The 27,225-nt window shown below is 35.7% G+C and overlaps 3 protein-coding genes across 5 annotated transcripts; all 3 read right to left on the bottom strand.

Annotated features, from left to right (window-relative positions):
• Positions 1-7,311: 7,311 nt before the first annotated feature.
• Positions 7,312-9,753, bottom strand: LOC115957594. Its single transcript, XM_031075880.1, has 2 exons — positions 9,266-9,753; positions 7,312-8,307 (listed from the first exon to the last, which is right to left on the bottom strand). The coding sequence occupies exons 1-2, from the start codon at positions 9,586-9,588 to the stop codon at positions 7,452-7,454; spliced, it is 1,179 nt and encodes a 392-aa protein (XP_030931740.1). The 5' UTR covers positions 9,589-9,753; the 3' UTR covers positions 7,312-7,451.
• A 312-nt stretch (positions 9,754-10,065) lies between these two features.
• Positions 10,066-11,911, bottom strand: LOC115956590 (probable leucine-rich repeat receptor-like serine/threonine-protein kinase At3g14840). The gene is made up of 4 exons (XM_031074919.1): positions 11,382-11,911; positions 11,090-11,285; positions 10,309-10,455; positions 10,066-10,091 (listed from the first exon to the last, which is right to left on the bottom strand). The coding sequence occupies exons 1-4, from the start codon at positions 11,763-11,765 to the stop codon at positions 10,066-10,068; spliced, it is 753 nt and encodes a 250-aa protein (XP_030930779.1). The 5' UTR covers positions 11,766-11,911.
• A 1,392-nt stretch (positions 11,912-13,303) lies between these two features.
• On the bottom strand, positions 13,304-26,650 carry LOC115957595. 3 transcript variants are annotated; one of them, XM_031075883.1, is made up of 2 exons: positions 26,196-26,650; positions 13,304-14,315 (listed from the first exon to the last, which is right to left on the bottom strand). In XM_031075883.1, the coding sequence occupies exons 1-2, from the start codon at positions 26,516-26,518 to the stop codon at positions 13,460-13,462; spliced, it is 1,179 nt and encodes a 392-aa protein (XP_030931743.1). In that variant the 5' UTR covers positions 26,519-26,650; the 3' UTR covers positions 13,304-13,459. The 3 variants fall into 3 exon arrangements, with proteins under 3 accessions (XP_030931743.1, XP_030931741.1, XP_030931742.1); XM_031075881.1 differs by lacking the exon at positions 26,196-26,650 and adding an exon at positions 15,287-15,786; XM_031075882.1 differs by lacking the exon at positions 13,304-14,315 and adding an exon at positions 24,245-25,245 and having other exon boundaries at positions 26,196-26,636.
• Between the last annotated feature and the right edge of the window lie 575 nt (positions 26,651-27,225).

A 27,225-nucleotide genomic window follows, 5' to 3' on the forward strand; every position in this document is an offset into this window, starting at 1 on the left:
TATTTCTCGTGACTTTTTACATCTATACGTTTCTATTTAAAGCAATAAGTTATAAAAATACCCCTTTTCACTTGCCTGTTGAAATTAGTTCCCAACTTGGGATTAAAAAAAAAAAAGATCTCCCAGTGGAAGTCGACCATCTTATACTCGATTTCCATAGGAAATCGACTATCAGAGAGTCGATTTCCACTGGGGTTTTTTTTTTTTTTTTTTGGCACCTACTCGTGCAGCAGTAAACCATAATTGGTTTCCCTTCCCCTGCAGCAGTAAACTAGATCCAGAACACATAACATGAGCAGCGGTAAACAAGTAGATACAAGCATATGATACTGGTAAATGGCTCGTACATCATATGCAAACAACTGGATTCAAACAGTTACTATTCATGCCCATTATAGGTTCCCTATTAACGGACAAAAAACATTCAATACTAGCTATCATCGCTTCAAAGGAGGGCCCTGTAGTTGAATTTGCCAAAGTAGTAGCTACTAATGCCAAAGTAATATAATTGCTGGCATTATAGGCAAAAACTGCACAACGCAACTATAGTAACAAGTACAATGGACAGCAAATAGTTCAATTACAACAACATTCAACAATAACCAAAATAACAACTAATAAATACAACGTAGTCTCCATATTTGTCTACCACTTGTCCATACTAAACCATACTGATACAACATACTCTACATAGTTACCAAGCACTTCTCCATACTGATACAACAGACTCTACATAGTCACCTAGCACTTGTCCATACAGAAGATAACCACAAGTCCCACGTACAATGTGACTTAGCAAAATCGAGTTTCCGCTTGCCTGCCAAAAATTAAAATACGGTCATTAGTTTCCAAATGCAAAGAACAATAAGAAAATGAAATTTTGAATATATTATATAAAAACAATGAGGGCACTTGCCTAGTTTATAGCAATACCACTTGTCGATGCCCCACGGGAATTGGGACAACTTCTACGGTTATGCCCCTCTTGATGACACACTCCGCATCGTTGCCTCGGTTGAGTCTCCCTCAAGTCCGGATCTTCCCTCCGGCTTCCCCGTTCTCGCCGTACCCCATCCATTTCATTCCTTATTCTTGACTTCACAGGACGACCTATGCCCCGCAACAGCAGTGGGTCAGGCACCCATCGTGGTCCGGAAACGTCCCTCCACTCAGACTCTGACTTTGGTACCACAAAATTATGTGAATATGTGAGAATGGCGTTGTTCAAACTGTAACATGGGTCAATATAGTTGGTCGCATTGAGATGCAGACTTGAAGAACTTTAATTGCATGTGAACAAGGGATCTTCAAGTTTTGCCACTTTCTGCAACCACATGTTCTAGCAAATATGCGCACTTCATGACTGTGGTTTCCCCCTCCACCTCTATGGTCATTGTACGGGGTAACCACCTGATATACACCCTCTGCATGATTAAATTTCCTCACAGTGTGTCCTGCAATTTTCTGCTCATTTCTGCTATAGATCTCCATTGCATAATCACTCCACAGCTTACCTCGAGAGAGATCAGAAGTAATTTGTTTATGTCGATCGTGGAAATATGCAACAAGTTTGCACCAAGTGAAATGAACCATTGCAGCAATGGGCAAACCGCGGGCACCTTTAAGTACCCCATTAAAGCACTCGGAGATATTGGTTGTCATTGCCCCATAACGTCTTCCACCATCATGTGACTGGGTCCATTTCTCCACATCCTCACTCACTAGATATGTGTATGGCATATAACGTTCAATCCGCGTATCAGTAGGGTCTACACCCCTCAGTAAATTAATCTCGGCCTCCTTAATGGTTTGCATTATGGACTTAAATTTAGCTTCATTACTCGCATATCCAGCTTTCAAGGCCAATGCCTTTAGAATCGGGTTATCAAAGTGTCTGTTGAAGTTGCTAGCAACATGTCGAAGGCAATATCGGTGATATACCTGTTCTCTTCCGTCCTCACGTCTAGGCCACTCTCGAATGGCACATTTGATACCTTTATGTCGGTCAGAAATAATACAAATGCCATCGTTAGGTATGACATGCTCTATGGAAGTCCTGAGACACTCTAAAAACCACCCCCAACTAGCCCCTGACTCCTTGTTCACAACAGCGAAGGCGAGAGGCAAAACCTTTTGGTTAGCATCCGTTGCCATTGCAATCATCAATACCCCTTTGTATTTACCATACAGATGAGTCCCGTCAATACTAATCACTGGCCTGCAATATTGGAATGCAGCAATGCATGGAGCGAATGCCCAATATACATAGCGTAGTAACGCAGTACCTTCGTCTGGCCTAGGTATGGTGTGATAGCTGTACTGGGTACCTGAGTCCTCATCCAAGTATGCCAACAACAACTTTCGCAACTTTTGGTAAGACTCCTCCCAATCCCCAAATATCTTAGCAATTGCCTTTTGTTTTGCGTCCCATACTTTATAGTAAGAAAGCTCATGATTATACTTAGTACGTATGATCTCCCATAGCTCATCAATACGTGCAGTGTGATTTTTTTGCAATTTTCCCACAATTTCTGATGCAACAAAATGCGAATCCATCATTCTACCATCTCTTTTTAGGCCAAAGGGTATACAAGTGTGTGGACCCACATAAGACGTAACCATCCACATACCATTGAATTTAGTCTTCATGTATGCCCCAACATACCACTTGCAGTTGTCATCAACACATGCGGCGCACAATTTCGTTTTGGTCGACCTCCGGATTATAAAATTTCTATTATCATTTGCTGCGTATATTATCAATGCATGCTTCACCGCATCTTTATTTGCAAAAGTCAACCCTTTAGAAAAATGCATCCCATCTTCCCAAGTAGAGACAAATGGTATCTGAAGACGTGAAGGATCAACCATATCTTCCCAAGTATTTGAGTAGAATGACTCAGCAGGAGGTCTGTAGCCAGTGGTCGTATTTCTATTATGCTGGACACCAATATCATCATTTGCATCACCTTCATCATGGTCCTCCATATTTTCCTCTTCAAAATTGGGAACGACTTCATGTTCATCCACATCGTTCTCAAAGTCGCCTTGCTCAATCCTCTCTTCGTACTCATCCACAATCTCAACATTTTCACCATCATTCGCAACATGATCTTCGTCTTCGTCTTCCTCCTCTAAATGTGTCTCTTCACGATAGAGGGTTTCACTAGTATTAGCAACATGATCTTGAGATGGGAGCGTATAACCTCCCATCGTATACCCTTGTGCAGTATACCCTCCCATCGTATACCCTCCCATTGTAGTGCATCCATCATCTAGGGCTGTAAATTGTAAAGCCGTAGTTGTTTCTTGCACCACCTCAGTAGTGTTATCTGCAGGCGCCTCCAAACTTACATACAACTCAGCAGCATTTACTTGGGGCATTTTCTGGATCCTATTAAACATCATCTTTACATGTTTATCTTCTTTGATCGCCATATACCCATAATTTATCCGTTCATGAAGGACTTCTTGTGGGTAACGATAAATAATCTTGATGTCATACCAAGCAGGATTCAATTTCAATTCGTCCATTATTTTCCTCTTCAAATCATTCAACGTCTTCAACTTACGACGTAACATCATGTAGTAGCATTCGATACCCTCCCCTCTAAATGGGAATCCGTCAATCCCTTCAGGATTGTGAAGGGGTCCACCGAAGTATACATTTATATCAATATTCTTCAAAGATTGTGAACCTATTAGAGAGCCAAGCCAAGGAAATTTATGTTAGTGACATATTTTATCTCTTTCATTTATGTTCGAATTACAAAACCTTTTCTATCTACTCAAAGTACAAAAATTACAAGGGATCTAAAAGTGTAACAATTGCATATACTCACCCCACATCACATACAAACACACTCAATAATTATAATTTCGTACTCAAACAAATAAAAAAACTAAAAACAAAACTCACCCCCATTACAAATTTTAAACTCAGCTCTAACAAAAATATAAATAAAAATATCATCATTCCAGTGCTACGGAAATTAATGGCATACCCTATTACACTACTATTAATGAAATAACATAGAGCAGGGTTCATCAGACAAAAGAAAATAAAAACACTAATGTGAATATGATCATGATCAATCAAATTAGGCATATCATCTAATTTGAAAATCAAGGCATTAATATACAGTGAAATATACTAGATGTGATATACAAACTCAAATTTTGACAATGGTAGTCATAAAAATCATACAATAAAAAATCCGTCATGACAGTAAATTTGTTTCGGATCAGCTAATATGTCATCCAGAAAATGGAAAAATGCTAGCTGCTTAATTAGGTGCAACTGGACCGGTGACCCAATTATTTTCATAGCTTTTACTGTATTCAATAATGTCTTTCTCATGGTTGGAATTTCATAAAAGTTGGAGGTTGCACAATTCTTTGAACCTGTTTCTTTTTTCTTTCCTTATGTGTCTATTATTTATATATTTATATAAATATATAGTTGTATAAATATATAAATATAAATATATAGTTGTATAAATATATACATATATTTATATTTATATAAATATATAAATATATAAATATAAATCTATATATTTATATATATATATATATTTATATTTGCATTTAGTTGTGTAAATATATAAATATAAATATATAGTTGTATAAATATATAAATATATTTCTATAAATATATAAATATAAATAAATATAAATAAAAATAAAAATATATATATAAATATTTAAACATATAGTTGTATAAATATAAATATATATACATATTTAAACAACCAACTAATATACATAAGGAGCCCTGCTTGGGCTTCCAGGCCGATTACTCAAAAAAAAAAAAACTAATATTATGAAACAAATATACATATTTAATACAAACAAATATCTTATCAGGAAACAAATATAAATATTTAATACAAACAAATATCTTATTAGGAAACAAATATAAATATTTAATACAAACAAATATTTTATCAAGAAATGGCATGACAAATTCAATGCAAGCAACACTTTTTAAAGCAGCTATATACACTAAACAACCAACTAGATAGTGAGGAGGAGACCCTTACTTGACATGAGGATGAGCAAATATACTGCTGAGATTGTATGAGAGTGAGAGGAGCAATGTTTTGCTGCTGATGTATGAGAGTTTATGAGAGTTGTATGATGTTTTGTGAGAGCTGTTGAGAGAGGTTTTGTGATAGAAGTTGCTGAAGGTGTGAGTTGTGTGAGGCAGTCAAAATATTTTCTGAGAGTTGTGTGAGAGGTTGTGTGAGAGTTTTTTATTACTGACCAATCACCCAAAAATAAAACACGGATATGACCAATGCCAAAACAGTGCTGGTCAGCTTTGCACGTTCAAAATAAACATTTGACATGACCAATCACTACACAGCCCAAAAGAGACCAAAAACAAAACACTACTGGCTGGTCAGCCACTCAAAAACACAAAACACTGTAGGCTGGTCAGCTTTGCACGTTCAAAATAAACATTTGACATGACCAATCACTACACAGCCCAAAAGAGACCAAAAACAAAACACTACTGGCTGGTCAGCCACTCAAAAACACAGACATGATGGCATAGTCAGATATTCTCTGCACGCAAAAGAGACAAAAAACATGGACACGACCAAGACGTGAGTAGGGGGTCTGAATGCGTAAAAATCGAGTTTCAGACACTCGATTTCCGCGTGTAGTCCACGTGGACTTTTGGCATGGAAAACCAGGTAAACCGAGCCTTAGAGGCTTGATTTAGAGGCCCTAAATCGACCCTCTAAGGCTCGAGTTGTTACAATCACAAATTGTTTGCAAACGGGGCCAACTAACTAAATAGTTAGTTTTTTAATGCTAGTTTCCTACAATCTCCTTTGGGATGGGCATAATTGGGTTGGGCATATAAAATCTATTTACCCATTAAAACTCATTTAACTAATTATTTCTAACCGAAAGCCAACCCAACCCAACCCAATTATTTTGGGTAAACCCCAACTCACCCAATTATCCAATTATCAAAATGCCATTAAAGGGAAAACCCACATGGTCACTACCACACCAAAAAAAAAAAAAAAAAAAAAAAAAAAAAAAAAACTATAGCATAGATCTAAATTTCCAAAAATAAAAGCAAGCAAATTCCATGACAATTCACACAAACGCTATGTTTGTTTGCTGAGAAAATGCAGGAAACTATCAAAACAGAACAAAAACCCAAAATGCGAGATCCAAAAAAAAAAAAAAAAAACCAGTCTCAAACTCAAGTATATTTTCAGAGCTTGAAACTTTCTTTTTTCTTTCTCTCTCACTTTCTGAGCAACCAAAACAAACACTACATACAAACACATGCACACCCAAAGAATAACATGAAACCCATGGAAGAGCTCTTGGAGCGGAAGTTCTTGGCGAGAGGCAAAAGTCTCTTAGCAGCTCGGAGAGCCCCAACTAGATCGAACAACCACATCCACATCATCAGAAGTTGCCGTCGCCGCTAACGCCGCATCATCCACCGACCGATCACGAAACTCTCTGATCTCCTTAAGCAAATGCATGAGTAGCGAAATCCTCCGCACCAGATCCGTACAGTCCTTCCTAAATGACCAACCGTCATTTCCACCACCGCCAACAACAATACTAGCCGCAGTAACTTCCCTGACGAGCTCAAGCACCAATGGATTCCATGACTTCTAGATGAGAGCTAGAGAGAGCAAGAGAGAGAGATAGAGAGAGGTGTTTGGAGGCCGAGAAAATGAAGGAAAATGAAAACCTAAAAACTGAAATGTCTGAGCTTCTTTCTTCTTCTTTTTATCTATTATTTTATTTATTTTTTATTTCATGGGAAGGGCAAAGTTAAATTTGGGTGTATTGTTTTCGGGTTAAATGGGTCTCAATAGATTTTTAGTTAAAACCCAATAATTGTTGGGTTTAATTGGGTTGATACCTATTTAACTCAACTAATAATTGGGTAGGTTTGGATTCAATTAGAGTAGGTGGATTTAGATAGACAAATAGGTTTGGGCTTGTTTTGCAACCCCTGGTTTAAACTGATGGTTAAGATTATTAGCATAACTTCACAGCCGTACTCATGTAAACAGTGAAAGAATGACATTTTATTTTATTTTTTGGGTATTTGAATAAATCATTCCTAACAAAATGATATTTTTAGCACATTTTCAGCACATTTTCCACTTCTCTTTTTTTTTTTTTTTTAAACACATGTTTCAATAAAAATATATATGAATATATCTAAAAGCAATGGGAAAAAAAGAATTTGATGGTTAAACAACAAACAATAAATCAAATAATGTGAAAGAGAAGTAAGCAAAATAGGTATACAATTTAGTATCATACACATACACAAAATTCAGTATCACACACTAACGTAATAGGTGGAAATTCTCTCCAAAAAAAAAAAAATTGCAGTATCACACACACGCACAAAAATTAAATGAATTTTACAATATTTAATAAGATATGAAGAATCATTCCCATTTGCTTTGAATCTTGTTAATGTGGTTGAATTCATAAGTTAATACCTGGCTTCCATCCATTCGCTTTAGCACAAATCTCTCTGCCAAAATATAACAGCCAAATTTCCCCCACCTACTTGTCCCTCCAAATTCCTCTACTCTTTTCAAGCTCACTTGTAAGTCACTCCCCCCAACCCATCCCACCCTTTCCTGCTCCCACTTCATTCTCTCAAAAACTTCCAAGCTCAATCCCACACTTCTTTCTTGTCCCTCTATACTACAACCCTTGAACCACATTATTCCATTGACCACTTTTACATCCACAACTTCCCTCCCAGCAACTGAAACCACTTCTCTTGGAAGAACAACATCCACATCAACAACATTGCCTTGGCTCCCATTATTTTCACATGCAAATATTTGTTCCCACTTTTGCTCAAGCGTCAGCTCGTAGTACATTGATGTACTCATTTGGTCTTTCAATGTTCCTTCCTTAATAAACATAAAAGGAGAATACCACTTTCCCACAACCACTGGTTGAGAACTCGTACATGATAGTGGGAAGTTGAATTCTGGAAGGCGAGCACGGAGTGCACTATCTAGGCCTAGTGCATTACCCAATCGAAAATTGCTAGGAGTTGAGGTATACACTTCCCACCCTTTTCTTCGAAGGAACTTTGGAGGAAACCCATCCGGTGTTATAGGTTTGGCAACAAAACCACCCCCTTGACATCCTCTTTCGATCCGATGAATCTCAAATTGCTGGTGTATGTCGTTGGGATCCAAAGGTTTTGGTGTTACATCACTAACATACTTGAAGCAAAAGCAGCTTCCCATATCCTCCTCCTTAGAATTTTGATACGCTTCCCTGATAAAAGGCCAATTGAAGTTGATATAGTAACATTAATATTTTGATAAAATTAGCTTATATTGCCAATAAGCCAACACTTTAGCAAAATCTTCCTTTGAAGTACATATGTCTTTGCATGATATATATATATATATATATATATATATATATAGACACACATACATGATAATGTTTGGCTTTTAATCCTCACAATATTTTGTCCTATAAGCTCTTCAAACTCATAATTTTACATGTCATAATTTTAATATATATATATATATATATATATTCATTTAATTGAGCCCAAATTTTATTATATATTTAAACCCTCTAGTAAAATTTTGTCATATCATATCATATGCAAGCACAATCATAATATATGTATGTTAATAACTATCATAATTAGTTACGCCTACTATAATTCTTTTTTATTGAATTAAAATTTTAAAGATCCTACCATGGGATTATATTTTCTCATTCTTAATAATATGCACACCTACTTTCATGTTAATTGGATATCATGTACTATCTAATCTATAAATTCATGCTTTATGTATAATTCTAAAATATAAAAAACTTAAAATCTAAATAATTTATAGATATCTTTGGTTTATATGTTCTCATTATTCTTAATATGCACAGCAAATCTTGTGTTAATTTGAATGTCATGTACTAATTGATCCATAAACTCATGCTTTATGTATAAAATTTAATTATTTAGTGTATTAAAAGGGGCAATTAAGGTACAAGGCCAATGAGCTCAAACGATTTAAAGCAAGGTGCAACATGCAAATTTCATATCACTATTTATTTTTTAATTACAAAATAGTTTCTAGAAGAAAACTACAAATATTAAAGCGAGACAGAACAGTACTATGAAAATATTATATCTCTTCTAAAATTAATAATTAAATTATTAATACTGGAAATTGAATTCAACTTGATATAATATATATATATATATATATACGCATACCCTTTATGGCTTCCATGTCTCTTTATGACATAGTACCGATTGGAAGACAACGGCTGATTAAGAACTGGGATTAAGTTTGCGTAAAAAAAAGAAACTTGTCTTTTCTCGCCAACGCCTGATGAATAGCGAAGCCTTAGGTTCTTGTTCTGAGGGAAAGGCAAGTCCTTGAGCTCATCACTCTTACACAATCCAAAACAAGTATACTGCTTCTCGGCTTCTTCATCTTCGATGACCAAAATACCAGAATTTGGACCTTCAGGGGGTGGCCATGAGAGTGCCGAAGGATTCTTTTGGAACATAGAAAGAGGCCTTGTCACATACATTTTTTCTTTTCCAAATATTATTTTCTTCTCTTTGACTTGTATACACCATATGCTATATGAACTTTCATGTATTTATACGTGGGAAAGGAAACAACGTGTCAGACTGGTCATGGATTCATTGGATCAGACCATTGACGGAAGAGAGGCGTGCGGGAGAAGATTTCCTTTGAATTGAAAGGTAGCAGCCATAATTTTTTATTTTTTATTTTTTGAGATACAAGGTAGCAACCATAATTAAGCATACTGTGTGATGTGTGGGCTCCACCATTTTGACAAAAAGCGGATTTTAAATTTTGAGATAAGGTGATGGTGTTATACAGCCAAACATGAATTTTGGAATTTTTGTAAAGTTTGGATTATGAGCTGTATTAGAAAATTGAAAATTCACATATGAATTATATCTAGGAAAATTGAAAATTTTTACGCTTATTTAAGGTTTTGTCAAAACATTTGAGCAGATGTAATAAATCATAAGTTCTAAAACACCCATATGCAGTCAATTCCTACAACAGGCATTCAGGCAAAATGATGTTTTCTAGCAGCATAAAATGGTAAATATTTAATATCTTTTATTATGTTTTGAATAGTTAAAGTCATTCTACAAGCATGCGTATCAGGGGCATATATACACATGCAAAATGCTCCAATGTAAAATCCAATTCACTGAACATATAAGTTTTCCTTAGGAACAGATCAATATGCATTTACAATACTAAATACCTTGTCTCATTCTGCTCTTCTGTCCTATACAGCCTTTCCACCAGAGGATACCCAGAACCAGAAATAGAACGAATGCTCCTACAGCCACTATTCCAACTACTTCTCTTACTGATACACTGCTGCCATTTTCTGATGGGGGTTTAAAGTCTAATTGAAGAAATAGTTCAAAAGATATAATATTAGTGCCTCAGAAAGGGGGTAAAATCATGATCCAGCCAACCATGTAATGCATAAAGAACACAAAATATTCCATCAAAACCATTACAACCACTTCAATGAAGAAATAATCAAGATATTTTCTCATCTCAAGTTCTAAATTTAAATGAACACGACTGTTTTTTAAAACACTAGGACAATTATCAGCTTAAATTTTCCTGAATCCAGTAGAGATTTCAAGAAAAATAAAATAAAAATGAAAATAAAATCCACTCCATCTGAATTCTGTGGGATTTGTACCCACATACTGATCAAGGAATGCATTAATCATCACAATAATAGTATAAGAGTTTAGACACATTCTGAGGTCCTATATATCAAACTAATAAAATTAGACCCAAAAAAAATAAAAAAATCCTGATTGAAAAGCCAAAACCCAAGAGACTTTAGTCACATAGTTAAATAAATGAGTAGATTGTAGATCCTGGGGCATTACCCTAAAAGAATTTCTTGACAATGTTGAATTTATAGAATGAAGATAAACATGGATTTGCAAGTTAATACATGGTCTATTTCTAAGGATCCAAAATTGATTACAACTGGCTAATGCCAGGTCTAAACCTACCAGGAAGAACAGAAATTGCCGAGATAAGAGGACCATAGACTCCTCTTTCAGGGATGCCAGTTGTACCCTTCCCAGCCCAATAAAAACGGATCTCTAAGGTGTTATTATTCACAACTGCAAAATAATGTTTTGTGACTTTCTTGCCAACTCCTCCAGCTTCATCTGCAATATTGAAATCCTTCGCCACTAGCTCTCCCTTCAATATTCTAAACATGTTAGTGACCAGCTAGTAACAAGCTATAAACATAAGAACTTTGGTTGATGAAGGTTAGAGCATAATGTCATTAAATACCTGAATATAAATATCAAATACATGCCTTCCCAAGCTGCTAGATGTATTATCATTGGTGAACTTTCTCACCGCAAAAAGGAGTTTTATTTTGTAAGGTCCAGTTCCCAAACAAAAAGCATAACAAGTAAGAGAGAGAGGAGAAAGGCGTGCAGTCATGTATAGTTCAGGATTAGCCATAGTGAGTTTGGAGGAATTTCCCAAAATATAAATGTCTGTCGATTCGTTATCCATGAAGTTACCAGTGCTGCTAAATGCCCAATTTCCTCTCTTAGTTTTAGTAAGTAAAACAATGATAGGGTGCAAAATAACAAAAAGTTTAAAAGCATAGGAACTAAAATAAAAGTTGAGAAAACTTAAGGACCATATTGAAAATAATGTCAGCATAGATCAAAAAGGTGTTTTAGTTGTATATTAAAGTGAGAACACTGATTTAAACTAGGGGTGTCAAATGGGCGAGTTTGGGTGGGTTTGGAGTGGGCATATAAAATCCATTTACCCGTTAAAACTCATTTAACTAATTATTTCTAACCGAAAGCCAACCCAACCCAATTATTTTGGGTAAATCCCAACCCACCTAATTATTCAATTATCAAAATGCCATTAAAGGGAAAACCACATGGTCACTACCCCCCCCCCCCCCCACACACACACACACACACACACACACACACACACACACACACACACACACAAAACTATAGCATAGATCTAAATTTCCAAAAAAATAAGCAAATTCCATGACAATTCACACAAACGCTATGTTTGTTTGTCGAGAAAATGCAAGAAACAATCAAAACAGAACAAAAATCCAAAATGCGAAATCCAAAAAAAAAAAAAAAAAACCCAGTCTCAAACTCAAGTATATTTTCAGAGCTTGAAACTTTCTTTTTTCTTTCTCTCTCACTTTTTGAGCAACCAAAACAAACACTACATACAAACACATGCACAAACAAAGAATAACATGAAACCCACGGAAGAGCTCTTGGAGCGGAAGTTCTTGGCGAGAGACAAAAGTCGCTTAGTAGCTCGGAGAGCCCCAACCAAATCGGACAACCACGACGACTCCACATACACATCATCAGAAGTTGCCGTCGCCGCTGATGCCGCATCATCCACCGGCCGATCACGAAACTCTCTGATCTCCTTAAGCAAATGCATGAGTAGCGAAATCCTCCGCACCAGATCCGTACAGTCCTTCCTAAATGACCAGTCGTCGTTTCCACCACTGCCAACAGCAATACTGGCCGAAGTAACTTCCCTGACGAGCTCAAGCACCAATGGATTCCATGACTTCTAGATGAGAGCTAGAGAGAGAGATAGAGAGAGGTGTTTGGAGGTCGAGAAAATAAAGGAAAATGAAAACCTGAAAACTGAAATGTCTGAGCTTCTTTCTTCTTCTTTTTATTTATTATTTTATTTATTTTTTATTTTATGGGATGGGCAAAGTTAAATTTGGGTGTATTGTTTTTGAGTTAAAGGGGTCTCAATAGATTTTTAGTTAAAACCCAATAATTGTTGGGTTTAGTTGGGTTGATACCCATTTAACCCAACTAATAATTGGATGAGTTTGGATTCAATTAGAGCATCTAGATTTAAATGGACAAATGGGTTTGGACATGTTTTGCCACCCCTGGTTTAAACCGATGGTTAAGATTATTAGCATAACCTTACAGCCATACTCATGTAAACAGTGAAAGAATAACATTTTATTTTATTTTTTGGGTATTTGTATAAATCATTCCTAACAAAATGATATTTTTAGCACATTTTCAGCACATTTTCCACCTCTCTTTTTTTTTTTTTTTTTAAACATGTTTCAATAAAAACATATATGAATATATCTAAAAGCAATGGGAAAAAAAGAATTTGATTGTTAAACAACAAACAATAAATCAAATAATGTGAAAGAGAAGTAAGCAAAATAGGTATACAATTCAGTATCATACACATACACAAAATTCAGTATCACACACTAACGTAATAGGTGGAAACTCTCTCAAAAAAAAAAAAAAAATTCAGTATCACACACACGCACAAAAATTAAATGAATTTTACAATATTTAATAAGATATGAAGAATCATTCCCATTTGCTTTGAATCTTGTTAATGTGGTTGAATTCATAAGTTAATACCTGGCTTCCATCCATTCGCTTTAGCACAAATCTCTCTGCCAAAACATAACAGCCAAATTTCCCCCACCTATTTGTCCCTCCAAATTCCTCTACTCTTTTCAAGCTCACTTGTATGTCACTCCCCCCAACCCATCCCACCCTTTCCTGCTCCCACTTCATTCTCTCAAAAACTTCCAAGCTCAATCCCACACTTCTTTCTTGTCCCTCTATACTACAACCCTTGAACCACATTATTCCATTAACCACTTTTACATCCACAACTTCCCTCCCAGTAACTGAAACCACTTCTCTTGGAAGAACAACATCCACATCAACAACATTGCCTTGGCTTCCATTATTTTCACATGCAAATATTTGTTCCCACTTTTGCTCAAGCGTCAGCTCGTAATACTTTGATGTACTCATTTGGTCTTTCAATGTTCCTTCCTTAATAAACATAAAAGGAGAATACCACTTTCCCACAACCACTGGTTGAGAACTCGTACATGATAGTGGGAAGTTGAATTCTGGAAGGCGAGCACGGAGGGCACTATCTAGGCCTAGTGCATTACCTAATTGAAAATTGCTAGGAGTTGAGGTATACACTTCCCACCCTTTTCTTCCAAGGAACTTTGGAGGAAACCCATCCGGTGTTATAGGTTTGGCAACAAAACCACCCCCTTGACATCCTCTTTCGATCCGATGAATCTCAAATTGCTGGTGTATGTCGTTGGGATCCAAAGGTTTTGGTGTCACATCACTAACATACTTGAAGCAAAAGCAGCTTCCCATATCCTCCTCCTTAGAATTTTGATACGCTTCCCTGATAAAAGGCCAATTGAAGTTGATATAGTAACATTAATATTTTGATAAAATTAGCTTATATTGCCAATAAGCCAACACTTTAGCAAAATCTTCCTTTGAAGTACATATGTCTTTGCATGATATATATATATATATATATATATATATATAGACACACATACATGATAATGTTTGGCTTTTAATTCTCATAATATTTTGTCCTATAAGCTCTTCAAACTCATAATTTTACATGTCATAATTTTAATATATATATATATAAATATATATATATAATATATATATTCATTTAATTGAGCCCAAATTTTATTATATATTTAAACCCTCTAGTAAAATTTTGCCATATCATATCATATGCAAGCACAATCATAATATATGTATATTAATAACTATCATAATTAGTTACGCCTACTATAATTCTTTTTTATTGAATTAAAATTTTAAAGATCCTACCATGGGATTATATTTTCTCATTCTTAATAATATGCACACCTACTTTCATGTTAATTGGATATCATGTACTATCTAATCTATAAATTCATGCTTTATGTATAATTCTAAAATATAAAAAACTTAAAATCTAAATAATTTATAGATATCTTTGGTTTATATGTTCTCATTATTCTTAATATGCACAGCAAATCTTGTGTTAATTTGAATGTCATGTACTAATTGATCCATAAACTCATGCTTTATGTATAAAATTTAATTATTTAGTGTATTAAAAGGGGCAATTAAGGTACAAGGCCAATGAGCTCAAACGATTTAAAGCAAGGTGCAACATGCAAATTTCATATCACTATTTATTTTTTAATTACAAAATAGTTTCTAGAAGAAAACTACAAATATTAAAGCGAGACAGAACAGTACTATGAAAATATTATATCTCTTCTAAAATTAATAATTAAATTATTAATACTGGAAATTGAATTCAACTTGATATAATATATATATATATATATATACGCATACCCTTTATGGCTTCCATGTCTCTTTATGACATAGTACCGATTGGAAGACAACGGCTGATTAAGAACTGGGATTAAGTTTGCGTAAAAAAAAGAAACTTGTCTTTTCTCGCCAACGCCTGATGAATAGCGAAGCCTTAGGTTCTTGTTCTGAGGGAAAGGCAAGTCCTTGAGCTCATCACTCTTACACAATCCAAAACAAGTATACTGCTTCTCGGCTTCTTCATCTTCGATGACCAAAATACCAGAATTTGGACCTTCAGGGGGTGGCCATGAGAGTGCCGAAGGATTCTTTTGGAACATAGAAAGAGGCCTTGTCACATACATTTTTTCTTTTCCAAATATTATTTTCTTCTCTTTGACTTGTATACACCATATGCTATATGAACTTTCATGTATTTATACGTGGGAAAGGAAACAACGTGTCAGACTGGTCATGGATTCATTGGATCAGACCATTGACGGAAGAGAGGCGTGCGGGAGAAGATTTCCTTTGAATTGAAAGGTAGCAGCCATAATTTTTTATTTTTTATTTTTTGAGAAACAAGGTAGCAACCATAATTAAGCATACTGTGTGATGTGTGGGCTCCACCATTTTGACAAAAAGCGGATTTTAAATTTTGAGATAATGTGATGGTGTTATACAGCCAAACATGAATTTTGGAATTTTTGTAAAGTTTGGATTATGAGCTGTGAGTTTTGAATATGAGTGTTTTTTTTTTTTTTTTTTTTTTTTTAGAAACGAGTTTGAACCATGAATATTAAGTTATAAAATTGGATCATGACCAAATCAAACAAGTCCTCAACCCCATCAAAAAAAAAAAACAAGTCCTCAACCTCCTCACCTCGACTCTACAACTTTATCTGTTTTTAACTTAATTTTCCTAATAATATTTCCAATCTTCTTCTTAAAAAAAATGATTATTAATTATTGGGAAGGGTTCAAAAACCAAAATTGACACGCTAAATTCTGTACTCCAAATTGCCACGTCACAGAATATGTAATAGCAATGAGGTCAAAGTCGCCTTGCAAATTCCGTGGGAATTGCGAAAATCTTCTGGCTTCAGTTTAAGTTGTATAATAGTAATAGTAATATTTCAAGCAATGGGGTTCTCCAATAGGTGGTTGCCACGTCGACAAGTCACATTTCATTTTCCTCGAATTCAAGACTGACGGTTTGAATGCGAAAGTGTGTTTTGACTTTTGCAATGTTGAAAAATGGTGGCTCCCCATATTTTTTTGTTTTATCTTTTTTAATTTTTAAAATAAAAAATGCATTTCATTTTTATTTTTACCATCATCTAATTAGTGGAAATTATTTACATAACAGGCAGAGTGTACTACTAACATACTAAATGTTAATATGATCAATAAAATAATATTTAAAAAAATTGTATTAAGCATTTTAAAAATGTCATATCAGTTTTTTTTTTTTTTTTTCATTATCTTGTTGGAAGAACATGTTCTTCCTCAAATAACATGTTTGGCAGCCACAAAATTAAAAATTAATATTTTTGTTTCTTTTCTTGCATTTTCTTAGCAACCAAACATCAAAACCCATTGAGGCCAAAACCCAACCATCAACCAAACACCAAAACATCTCAAATCCAAAACACCAAAACCCATTGAGAGCAAAACCCAACAATCACCATCTGATTGAGGGAGACCTGCCAATTTGAGATAGAGACCAGTCTGAGGGAGGAGGAGCTTGAGACATTTGGGTCTGATTTTGAGTGAAATAGAGAGATAGAGAGAGTGGGCCAGTCAGAGAAAGAAAGAAAGCACCATTATAAATCTCAAATCCTAAATGTTTTTCTTTGCAGAACTAATGGTTTCTCCCAATGTCTCTATTTGACTTCCATGCATTCCTGTCTCTACTAATTTCTTCACAACCCTCTCTTAGCCAGAAGTGTTGCCTCAAATTCCAGTCAACTTCCTTGAATTGGCTAAAAGGCCAAAGATTTTTTATTGGATGGTGGGTATTAGGGGGAAGATACATGAGAACCCAGAACTTGGGTTTGAGGAATTGGAGACCAGTAAGATTATTAGAGCTGAGCTTGACCAGATAGGCATCCCACAAATACCCAGTTGCTGAAACTGGTGTTGGTGAATACATTGGGACCGGTTGACCTCCTTTTATTGCAATCTAAGCGGATATTGGATGCTCTTGCTATGCAGGTTTGCTTCAATTCTGGGATTTTTTTAGCTTAGCTTCTTGTCTTTTGCTTTTATTTTTTTTTTTTTTTTTTTTTTTTTTTATGGATTTATTATGTGAAAGATTGTGCGTAATCGGTTTGAGATGGAAGTTTTGGGGTTGAAGTTTTTCTTTTGAGTTTGTAATTGTGCGAGAAAATGCTTAATAAAATATTATTTTTGTATAATAACATTAACAATATGAGTTATATTAGGGAAGAACACAAAGAACATTCTTCCAAAATAATAATAATAATGAAAGGAATAAAAAAAATTAATTTAATTATCTTTTTTTTTTAAGTTAGAAAATTCAAAAAAATTAAAAAATTTTATGTGATTTTTTGTTTATTTAAATGCTGACATAACATTTTTAAAATACTAAATACAATTTTTTTTTATTTTTAATTTTAATGGTCATGTCAGCATTTAGTGTGACAATAGTACACTCTGTCTGTCACGTAAATAATTTCCATTAGTGAGATGACGGAATGACCAAAACAGAACATATTTTTCATTTTAGGAATTAAAAGCGATAAAATAGAAAAGTAGGGACCAAAATGAAAATGAGTCCAATATCTAGGGATCAAAAATTCATTTACGTCTTTTTTTTACTATCAATCTCAGTTATTGAGAGCAATCACACAATATGCAATATCTTGATCTCAATCCTTTTTGACTTATAAGGCTTTGGCAATTTGAGATTTTTAAGAATCTATATACTTATTGGATAATTGAGAGTAGTTTGAGTCTTATTGCTTGTCATGTTGCTTTTTGATTAAAATATATATTTGAGTACAAGAAAATCTGGTGGTAGGATAAGGTATTAAGAGCATTAGCATTGATAGCGCTCAAAAGCTAAATTGCTAGTTTTAGCACCACAAATAACAAAATACATGCTACATCAATGGTACCATAGTCAAAAAAATTTAACAACCTTGCTACAGTAAACTACTGTCTTTGGCAATCTACTATAGTAACAAAGGGAAAAAAAAAGTTAATTCTTCTCTCTCTTTTCTCTCATTAATATATATATATATATATACTTTTTTTTTTCCTTCTCACCTTCTTTCTCTCTCTCTACCTCTCTGGTCTTCTCTCTTTTTTCGATTTGGGTTCGTGGGCTTAAGAACAAGTCTATATCTAAACATCATCAATGGGTAGCCAATCATAGGGGAAGAGACAAGTTACACCTTGCTTCTTAGGCAACAACACACATGGCATAGGAGTCGTGGGTGGGTTGTTGGGTTTGTGGTGTGGGTTGCTAGTTGTCAATGATGTGGGTTCATGGGTGGGTTCATCGGTGTTGGTGTGGGTTTGTGGTGGGTTCCTGAAATCGGTTTGGTGGTTATGGTGGTGGTGCCATGGTGGCTGTGGGTTGAAGAGAGGAATTGAGAAGAAGATAGAGTGACAGAGAAGAAGAGAGGCATGGGTTTGGTGGCTTGAAGAACTATTGGCAGTGGAGGTATAATCAAAGATCATAATGGTACTTGGGTTGCAAGTTTTGCAAAACTATTTGCATTGCCACTAGTGTTTTGGCCGAGCTATGAGCGCTTCAAGATGGGCTCATAATATGTTCATCTCTTGGGATTCAATCACTAGAGATAGAGTTGGATGCAAAAGTTGTTGATGAGTGGGTGTTGGGTCAAGCTCATTTGAATATTGCACATTCCTCTCTTATTGCGGATTACAAAAGTTTGGTGAGTCAATTTCCCAAGATGCAAACCAATTATTGCTACAGAGAGGCCAACCAATGTGTTGGTAGGCTTACCAAATATGAAGCTAAGCAAGAACAAGATTTTATTATCTATGATTCTCTCATTCGGAGATCAATTTGTTGTTTTATGATTTTTTTGGCATGTGTTTTGAGAGGCTTATGCCTTACTCTGAATTTTTTTTTTTTTTTTTTCCCCCTTAAGTAATAAGATCTTGGTTTACCGAAAAAAAAAAAAAAAAAAAAAAAAAAAAAAACTACTCACCCAAAGTTTTTACAATTTAATAAAGGCTCGTCGTTTGATACTATGAATGGAGATTACTACAATATTGGTAACTTTTATTACTTAGGTTCCGAGTCTATACATACAACCTGATTCAAGAGATGTTGCAGTGGGACGTCAATGACACAAGTGTTGGCATTGTATTTGTCAAGATGCTCTTCTGACGACACATGAAGCAGTAGCAATAATGAAAAAGTTTCTCAATTGCTAAGGTAAGTATTTTCTTTGTAGATAAAATAGCTTTTTGTCCATATATTATGGCATTGTTTTGAATTTGGTCCTTAAGTTTTCAAAGCTTTCATTTTGGCCATTATCGTCGTCACATTGATATAAAATGCCTACATAGCTAATAGGCTACTCTAGTAGTTTAAAAATAGCATTTTTAGTAAGTAAAACAATGAGAGCATTCTCATCAAAGGTGGAATAAATGCTAAAAGCTATTTTTAGCAACAAAAGTTACAAAACCACTAAAATAAGCCCCTACATCAATGGTGTTTGTAGGGACACAATTTGTAACGACCCATAATAATGTTGGGTTCGCACGTGAAAATGCTCAAACAATATCATTTATAGAGCGTGGATTTGAAAGGCTAGGCCTTGGTCACAAGACAGTAGTTTTCCGCGGTGTTCATACATAATTAAATCGTGTTCGCCCTAGGAGTCTTTCTCCTGGAGGCGGGCTGGGAGGTTCTGGTTTTTGGCCATTTTTCCCAGCCCCTCTCCCGGTTTGCTTGTTCCTCTTTTTATATTAGCCTGTAGTCCTTATCCTTCGTCCACGTGTAGGATCTACTTTTCCAATACTGATACTTGTCCCATCAACCCATACCCAGAGTGGTTGGGGGTGGTTGTAAAAGTTTAAGAGCATGGCTCTGTCAGGTGTAAAATGCTTTATTGTAGTTTTGGCAGCCTTTTAATTGTGCTGTTTCCGCACTGTGGTCGCTCTTCCTTTTAGGGGCATTTATGGCATACCGAGCAGGAGCTCGTCCTCGGCCATTTCCTTAGGCTGTCCATGACTCTCATGATGCACCCTCGGCCCTGTGTCTCCTTGATGCAGGCCTTGGGCCTTAACATGAAATGGACTGGGGTCACAAACTCTCTGGCCCCACAATAGCTCCTCAAAATCCTACTGTCCGACCTCTTGGTCGGAGAGGAGGGTTTTGGTAATGCCACGCCTTTATTGCGGTCTGCTTTAGATCTGCCCTTCATCAATGTGGGTGTCTCTTCATCTATCCAGGAAACATACCGGGCTACAAGACATTCCTCTGAATTCATTCACGATGCGTTCCTGCCGTTTCATTATCCGAAACGCGCCTTTAATGATTTCCCTTTACGAGACTATTTAAATTCGACGGTTATTGACAGCGTGGGGAAGTGGAGTAGGTATATTCTCGCTTACAGATTTTCTTGGGAATTTGGATAGATTAAATGCCTCCCATTTTGCCCTTCATATAAGAAGAAAAGTAAGAGGTTACTTCTCTTACACAGAGACCTTTCAATCATTTTAAAGTCTGAAAACCCTTAGCCTCCCCCAGAGTTTCCCTTATCCGCTCGCTTACACCTTGAATTGTGATACGTCCAAGATAGGAGCGGGAATGAAGAGACCATACCCTTCCCAGAAATGCTACATTCTCCTGAAACTCAAAATGACTTGGTCAGGGCAAGGATGGCAGAGACTCATGATACTTCTCATCCTCCTTTCAGCCAAAATCTGAAGCAGGGGCTCATCGCGTCAAACTTTTGGTGCGACTGAGCTGGGGTCACCCATTATCAGTACCAGCCACTCCCTTATAAGCATATCTAACCTGGCACCAGCGTGTTAGGAGTCAGGACTGACGCAGGGACAAAGTATCCCTGCTTCTTCCTCTCTTCCTTCACTGGTTCCTCCTTTTGCCTCCCCTTCTTCTTCTTTCCCATCACCAGATCCATCCTGGTGCTTTTCCTTCTTCCTTTTCATCTCCTCTTCCGCCAAGGAAGGTCCTCCTCTCAATATGGGTGCCACTGGGGCAGAATTTAGAAAGACTTGGGAGCAAAGCCTAAAAAGATTTCTGGTTATTTGTTTGTTTTGTTTTTTATTGCTTTTGTAATTCTTTTTCTATATAGGCTTGTTTAAGCCCTTCATTGTACGCTGTAACGCCTCTTTATATTAATAAAAGTCATCATTGCTTTATTTCGTATATTCTATCTCTTCTTTTTGAAATGGTTATGCCGTGAATAGACGTACTACCCTGTGACTTCTTTTTTATTTTTATACTATGAACGATGTTTAGGGCCGAAATCTCAGTTAATAAAAAGACCTTGCTCTGTGCTTATTGAAACTATCCGACATAATAATGCCGATTCGAACAAATGATACTTAGGGCAGAAATCCTTACTAAGAAGAAAAGAAAAAGATATTATGATGAGCCTATTATAGCGGTCTGGCATAATAACGCCGACTTGAGAAAGCAATACTTAGGGCCGAAATCCCTTACTAAGAAAAAAGATGTTATTATGAACTTATTGGAGGTATCGCGTACAATAAGACCGACCTGAAAATGGGTTATATAGCCCAAACTTGAAAGAGATGATGGCTGAATGCTCGATGCCGTGTAGGAAGTAATCATCCGAGGATATATAACCCAAAAATGAACAGCCCCTGCAGGTCGCTGAGTAATAAGGCGTTCCACCATCTTCCTAATAACTTTCATAGCCTTAACCTTTTCTGGTATTTGGTCCGAAGACTGAGCGACTTAGAATTCTTCTTAAGTAGCTGACTTTTCTATAGGTTTGAGTCTGAGGACCATGCAATACCTTAGTTCTGTCCAAAACTTGATTTTTTAAGTAGTTGGTTTCCCCATAGGTTTGAGTCCGAGGACCATGCAATACCTTGGTTCTGTCCAAAACTTGATTTTTAAGTAGTTGGTTTCCCCATAGGTTTGAGCCCGAGGACCATGCAATACCTTGGTTCTGTCCAAAACTTGATTTTTAAGTAGTTGGTTTCCCCATAGGTTTGAGCTCGAGGACCATGCAATACCTTGGTTCTGTCCAAAACTTGATTTTTAAGTAGTTGGTTTTCCCATAGGTTTGAGTCCGAGGACCATGCAATACCTTGATTCTGTCCAAAACTTGATTTCTAAGTAGTTGGTTTCCCCATAGGTTTGAGTCCGAGGACCATGCAATACCTTGGTTCTGTCCAAAACTTGATATTTAAGTAGTTGGGGGAATTAACCCCTCAGTTATGGCGTGGGACCTTGGTTTAGGGGGATTAGCTCTTCGGCCAAGCCCCTAGAACCATCAGTGCTGCTGACGCTACGAAGCGCAACCCCTAGCGAAGAAACGTAGCCCCTAGCGAAGAAACGTAGCCCCTAGTGGAACTTTACGCTAGAACATTACAACTGGCTATTAGAAATGACAAGGGGACTGTCTCGACCTACCGCCTATGCCAACACACAAGCCTTTTCCACAGACAGCGCCAATTGTAGGGACACAATTTGTAACGACCCATAATAATATTGGGTTCGCACGTGAAAAAGCCCAAATAATATCATTTATAGAGCGTGGGTTTGAAAGGCTAGGCCTTGGTCACAAGACAGTAGTTTTCCGCGGTGTTTATACATAATTAAATCGTGTTCGCCCTAGGAGTCTTTCTCCTGGAGGCGGGCTGGGAGGCTCTGGTTTTTGGCCATTTTTCCCAACCCCTCTCCCGGATTGCTTGTTCCTCTTTTTATATTAGCCTGTAGTCCTTATCCTTCGTCCACGTGTAGGATCAACTTTTCCAAGACTGATACTTGTCCCATCAGCCCATACCCAGAGTGGTTGAGGGTGTTTGTAAAAGTTTAAGAGCATGGCTCTGTCAGGTGCAGAATGCTTTATTGCAGTTTTGGCAGCCTTTTAATTGTGCTGTTTCCGCATTGTGGTCGCTCTTCCTTTTAGGGGCATTTATGGCATGCCGAGCAGGAGCTCGTCCTCGACCATTTCCTTAGGCCGTCCATGACTCTCATGATGCACCCTCGGCCCTGTGTCTCCTCGGCGCAAGCCTTGGACCTTAACATGAAATGGGCTGGGGTCACAAACTCTCTGGCCCCACAGTGCTAAATTTTAAATTTTTTAGCACCTTGTTACAGTAAAATGTTATTACATACTAACACCCTACTGTAGCAAGTTGCTACTCATTTATTATTATTATTTTTATTCCCCTTCTCTCTCTCCCCTTAGATCTCACTGTCTGCTCTTTCTCAAAAAGAATAAAAAATGATAAATAAATAATATTTTAATGAAGTGATAAGAAAAAAAAAAGTATTTGATGTTAAGTATATTGTAAAGTGATGTGTTAAATGCTATAAAATTGGTTTTTTACAAACTAAATGTTAAAATTTTTTAAACTCTTGATGAGAACACTTTGATAGGGTGCAAAATAACAAAAAGTTTAATATTGAAAATAATGTCAGCATAGATCAAAAAGTTGTTTTTGCATGTAATATAGCCTAGTTGTATATTGAAATGAGAATACTAGTTTAAACCGATGGTTAAGATTATTAGCATAACCTTACAGCCATACTCATGCATGTAAACAGCAAAAGAATGACATTTTATTTTATTTTATTTTTGGTATTTGTATAAATCATTCCTAACAGAATGATATTTTTAGCACATTTTCCACCTGTTTTTTTTAAACACGTGTTTCAATAAAAATATATATGAATATATCTAAAAGCAATGGGAAAAAAAGAATTTGATGGTTAAACAACAAACAATAAATCAAATAATGTGAAAGAGAAGTAAGCAAAATAGGTAAACAATTCAGTATCATACACACACACAAAATTCAGTATCACACACTGATGTAATAGGTTGAAACTCTCTCAAAAAAAAAAAATTTAATATCACACACACGCACAAAAATTAAATGAATTTTACAATATTTAATTAGATATAAAGAATCATTCCCATTTGCTTTGAATCTTGTTAATGTGGTTGAATTCATAAGTTAATACCCGGCTTCCATCCATTCGCTTTAGCACAAATCTCTCTGCCAAAATATAACAACCAAATTTCCCCCACCTACCCGTTCCTCCAAATTCCTCTACTCTTTTCAAGCTCATTTGTATGTCACTCCCCCCAACCCATCCAACCCTTTCCTGCTCCCACTTCATTCTCTCAAAAACTTCCAAGCTCAATCCCACACTTCTTTCTTGTCCCTCTATACTACAACCCTTGAACCACATTATTCCATTGACCACTTTTACATCCACAACTTCCCTCCCAGCAACTGAAACCACTTCTCTTGGAAGAACAACATCCACATCAACAACATTGCCTTGGCTCCCATTATTTTCACATGCAAATATTTGTTCCCACTTTTGCTCAAGCGTCAGCTCGTAATACATTGATGTACTAATTTGGTTTTTCAATGTTCCTTCCTTAATAAACATAAAAGGAGAATACCACTTTCCCACAACCACTGGTTGAGAACTCATACATGATAGCGGGAAGTTGAATTCTGGAAGGCGAGCACGGAGGGCACTATCTAGGCCTAGTGCATTACCTAATCGAAAATTGCTAGGAGTTGAGGTATGCACTTCCCACCCTTTTCTTCCGAGGAACTTTGGAGGAAACCCATCCGGTGTTATAGGTTTGGCAACAAAACCACCTCCTTGACATCCTTTTTCGATCCGATGAATCTCAAATTGCTGGTGTATGTCATTGGGATCCAAAGGTTTTGGTGTTACATCACTAACATACTTGAAGCAAAAGCAGTTTCCCATATCGTCCTCCTTAGAATTTTGATACGCTTCCCTGATAAAAGGCCAATTGAAGTTGATATAGTAACATTAATATTTTGATAAAAATAGCTTATATTGCCAATAAGCCAACACTTTAGCAAAATCTTCCTTTGAAGTACATATGTCTTTGCATGATATATATATATATATATATATATATATAGACACACACACATGATAATGTTTGGCTTTTAATTCTCACAATATTTTGTCCTATAAGCTCTTCAAACTCATAATTTTACATGTCATAATTTTAATATATATATATATATATATATATATATTCATTTAATTGAGCCCAAATTTTATTATATATTTAAACCCTCCAGTAAAATTTTGTCATATCATATCATATGCAAACACAATCATAATATATGTATGTTAATAACTATCATAATTAGTTACGCTTACTATAATTCTTTCTTATTAAATTAAAATTTTAAAGATTCTACCATGGGATTATATTTTCTCATTCTTAGTAATATGCACACCTACTTTCATGTTAATTGGATATCATGTACTATCTAATCTATAAATTCATGCTTTATGTATAATTCTAAAATATAAAAAACTTAAAATCTAAATAATTTATAGATATTTTTGGATTATATGTTCTCATTATTCTTAATATGCACAGCAAATCTTGTGTTAATTTGAATGTCATGTACTAGTTGATCCATAAACTCATGCTTTATGTATAAAATTTAATTATTTAGTGTATTAAAAGGGGCAATTAAGGTACAAGGCCAATGAGCTCAAACGATTTAAAGCAAGGTGCAACATGCAAATTTCATATCACTATTTATTTTTTAATTACAAAATAGTTTCTAGAAGAAAACTACAAATATTAAAGCGAGACAGAACAGTACTATGAAAATATTATATCTCTTCTAAAATTAATAATTAAATTATTAATACTGGAAATTGAATTCAACTTGATATATAATATATATATACGCATACCCTTTATGGCTTCCACGTCTCTTTATGACATAGTACCGATTGGAAGACAACGGCTGATTAAGAACTGGGATTAAGTTTGCGTAAAAATAAGAAACATTTTCGCTCTCGCCACCGCCTGATGAATAGCGAAGCTTTAGGTTCTTGTTCTGAGGGAAAGGCAAGTCCTTGAGCTCATCACTCTTACACAATCCAAAACAAGTATACTGCTGCTCGGCTTCTTCATCTTCGATGACCAAAATACCAGAATTTGGACCTTCAGGGGGTGGCCATGAGAGTGCCGAAGGATTCTTTTGGAACATAGAGAGAGGCCTTGTCACATACATTTTTTTCTTTTCCAAAGATTATTTTCTGCTCTTTGACTTGTACACCATATGCTATATGAACTTTCATGTATTTATACGTGGAAAAGGAAACAACGTGTCAGACAAGTCATGGATTTCATTGGATCAGACCAGTGACGGAAGAGAGGCGTGCGGGAGAAGATTTCCTTTGAAAATTGAAAGGTATAAGAGAAAAATCACGCCCCGGGTAGCCGCCATAATTTTTTATTTTTTATGTTTTGAGAAACAAGGTAGCAACCATAGCTAAGCAAACTGTATGATGTGATGTGATGTGATGTGTGGCCACCACCAGTTTGACAAAAAGCGGAATTTAAATTTTGAGATAAGGTGATTGTGTTATACTGCCAAATATGAATTTTGGAATTTTTGTAAGGTCTTTGGATTATGAGTTGTGAGTTTTGAATATGAGTGTTTTTTTTTTTAATTTATATTTTTTTTAGAAACAAGTTTGAGCTATGAATATTAAGTTATAAAAATTGAATCATGACCAAACCAAGTTCTCAACCTCCTCACCTCAACTCTACACCTTTATCCGTTTTTAACTTAATTTTTTTAATAATATTTTCAATCTTCTTCTTAAAAAAAATGATTATTAATTATTGGGAAGAGTTTAAAAACCAAAATTGACATGCTAAATTCTGTACTCCAAATTGCCACGTCACAGAATATGTAATAACAATAAGGTCAAA

The sequence above is a fragment of the Quercus lobata genome, chromosome 8, assembly GCF_001633185.2.
Source record: "Quercus lobata isolate SW786 chromosome 8, ValleyOak3.0 Primary Assembly, whole genome shotgun sequence".
In the NCBI taxonomy this organism is placed as follows: domain Eukaryota; kingdom Viridiplantae; phylum Streptophyta; class Magnoliopsida; order Fagales; family Fagaceae; genus Quercus; species Quercus lobata.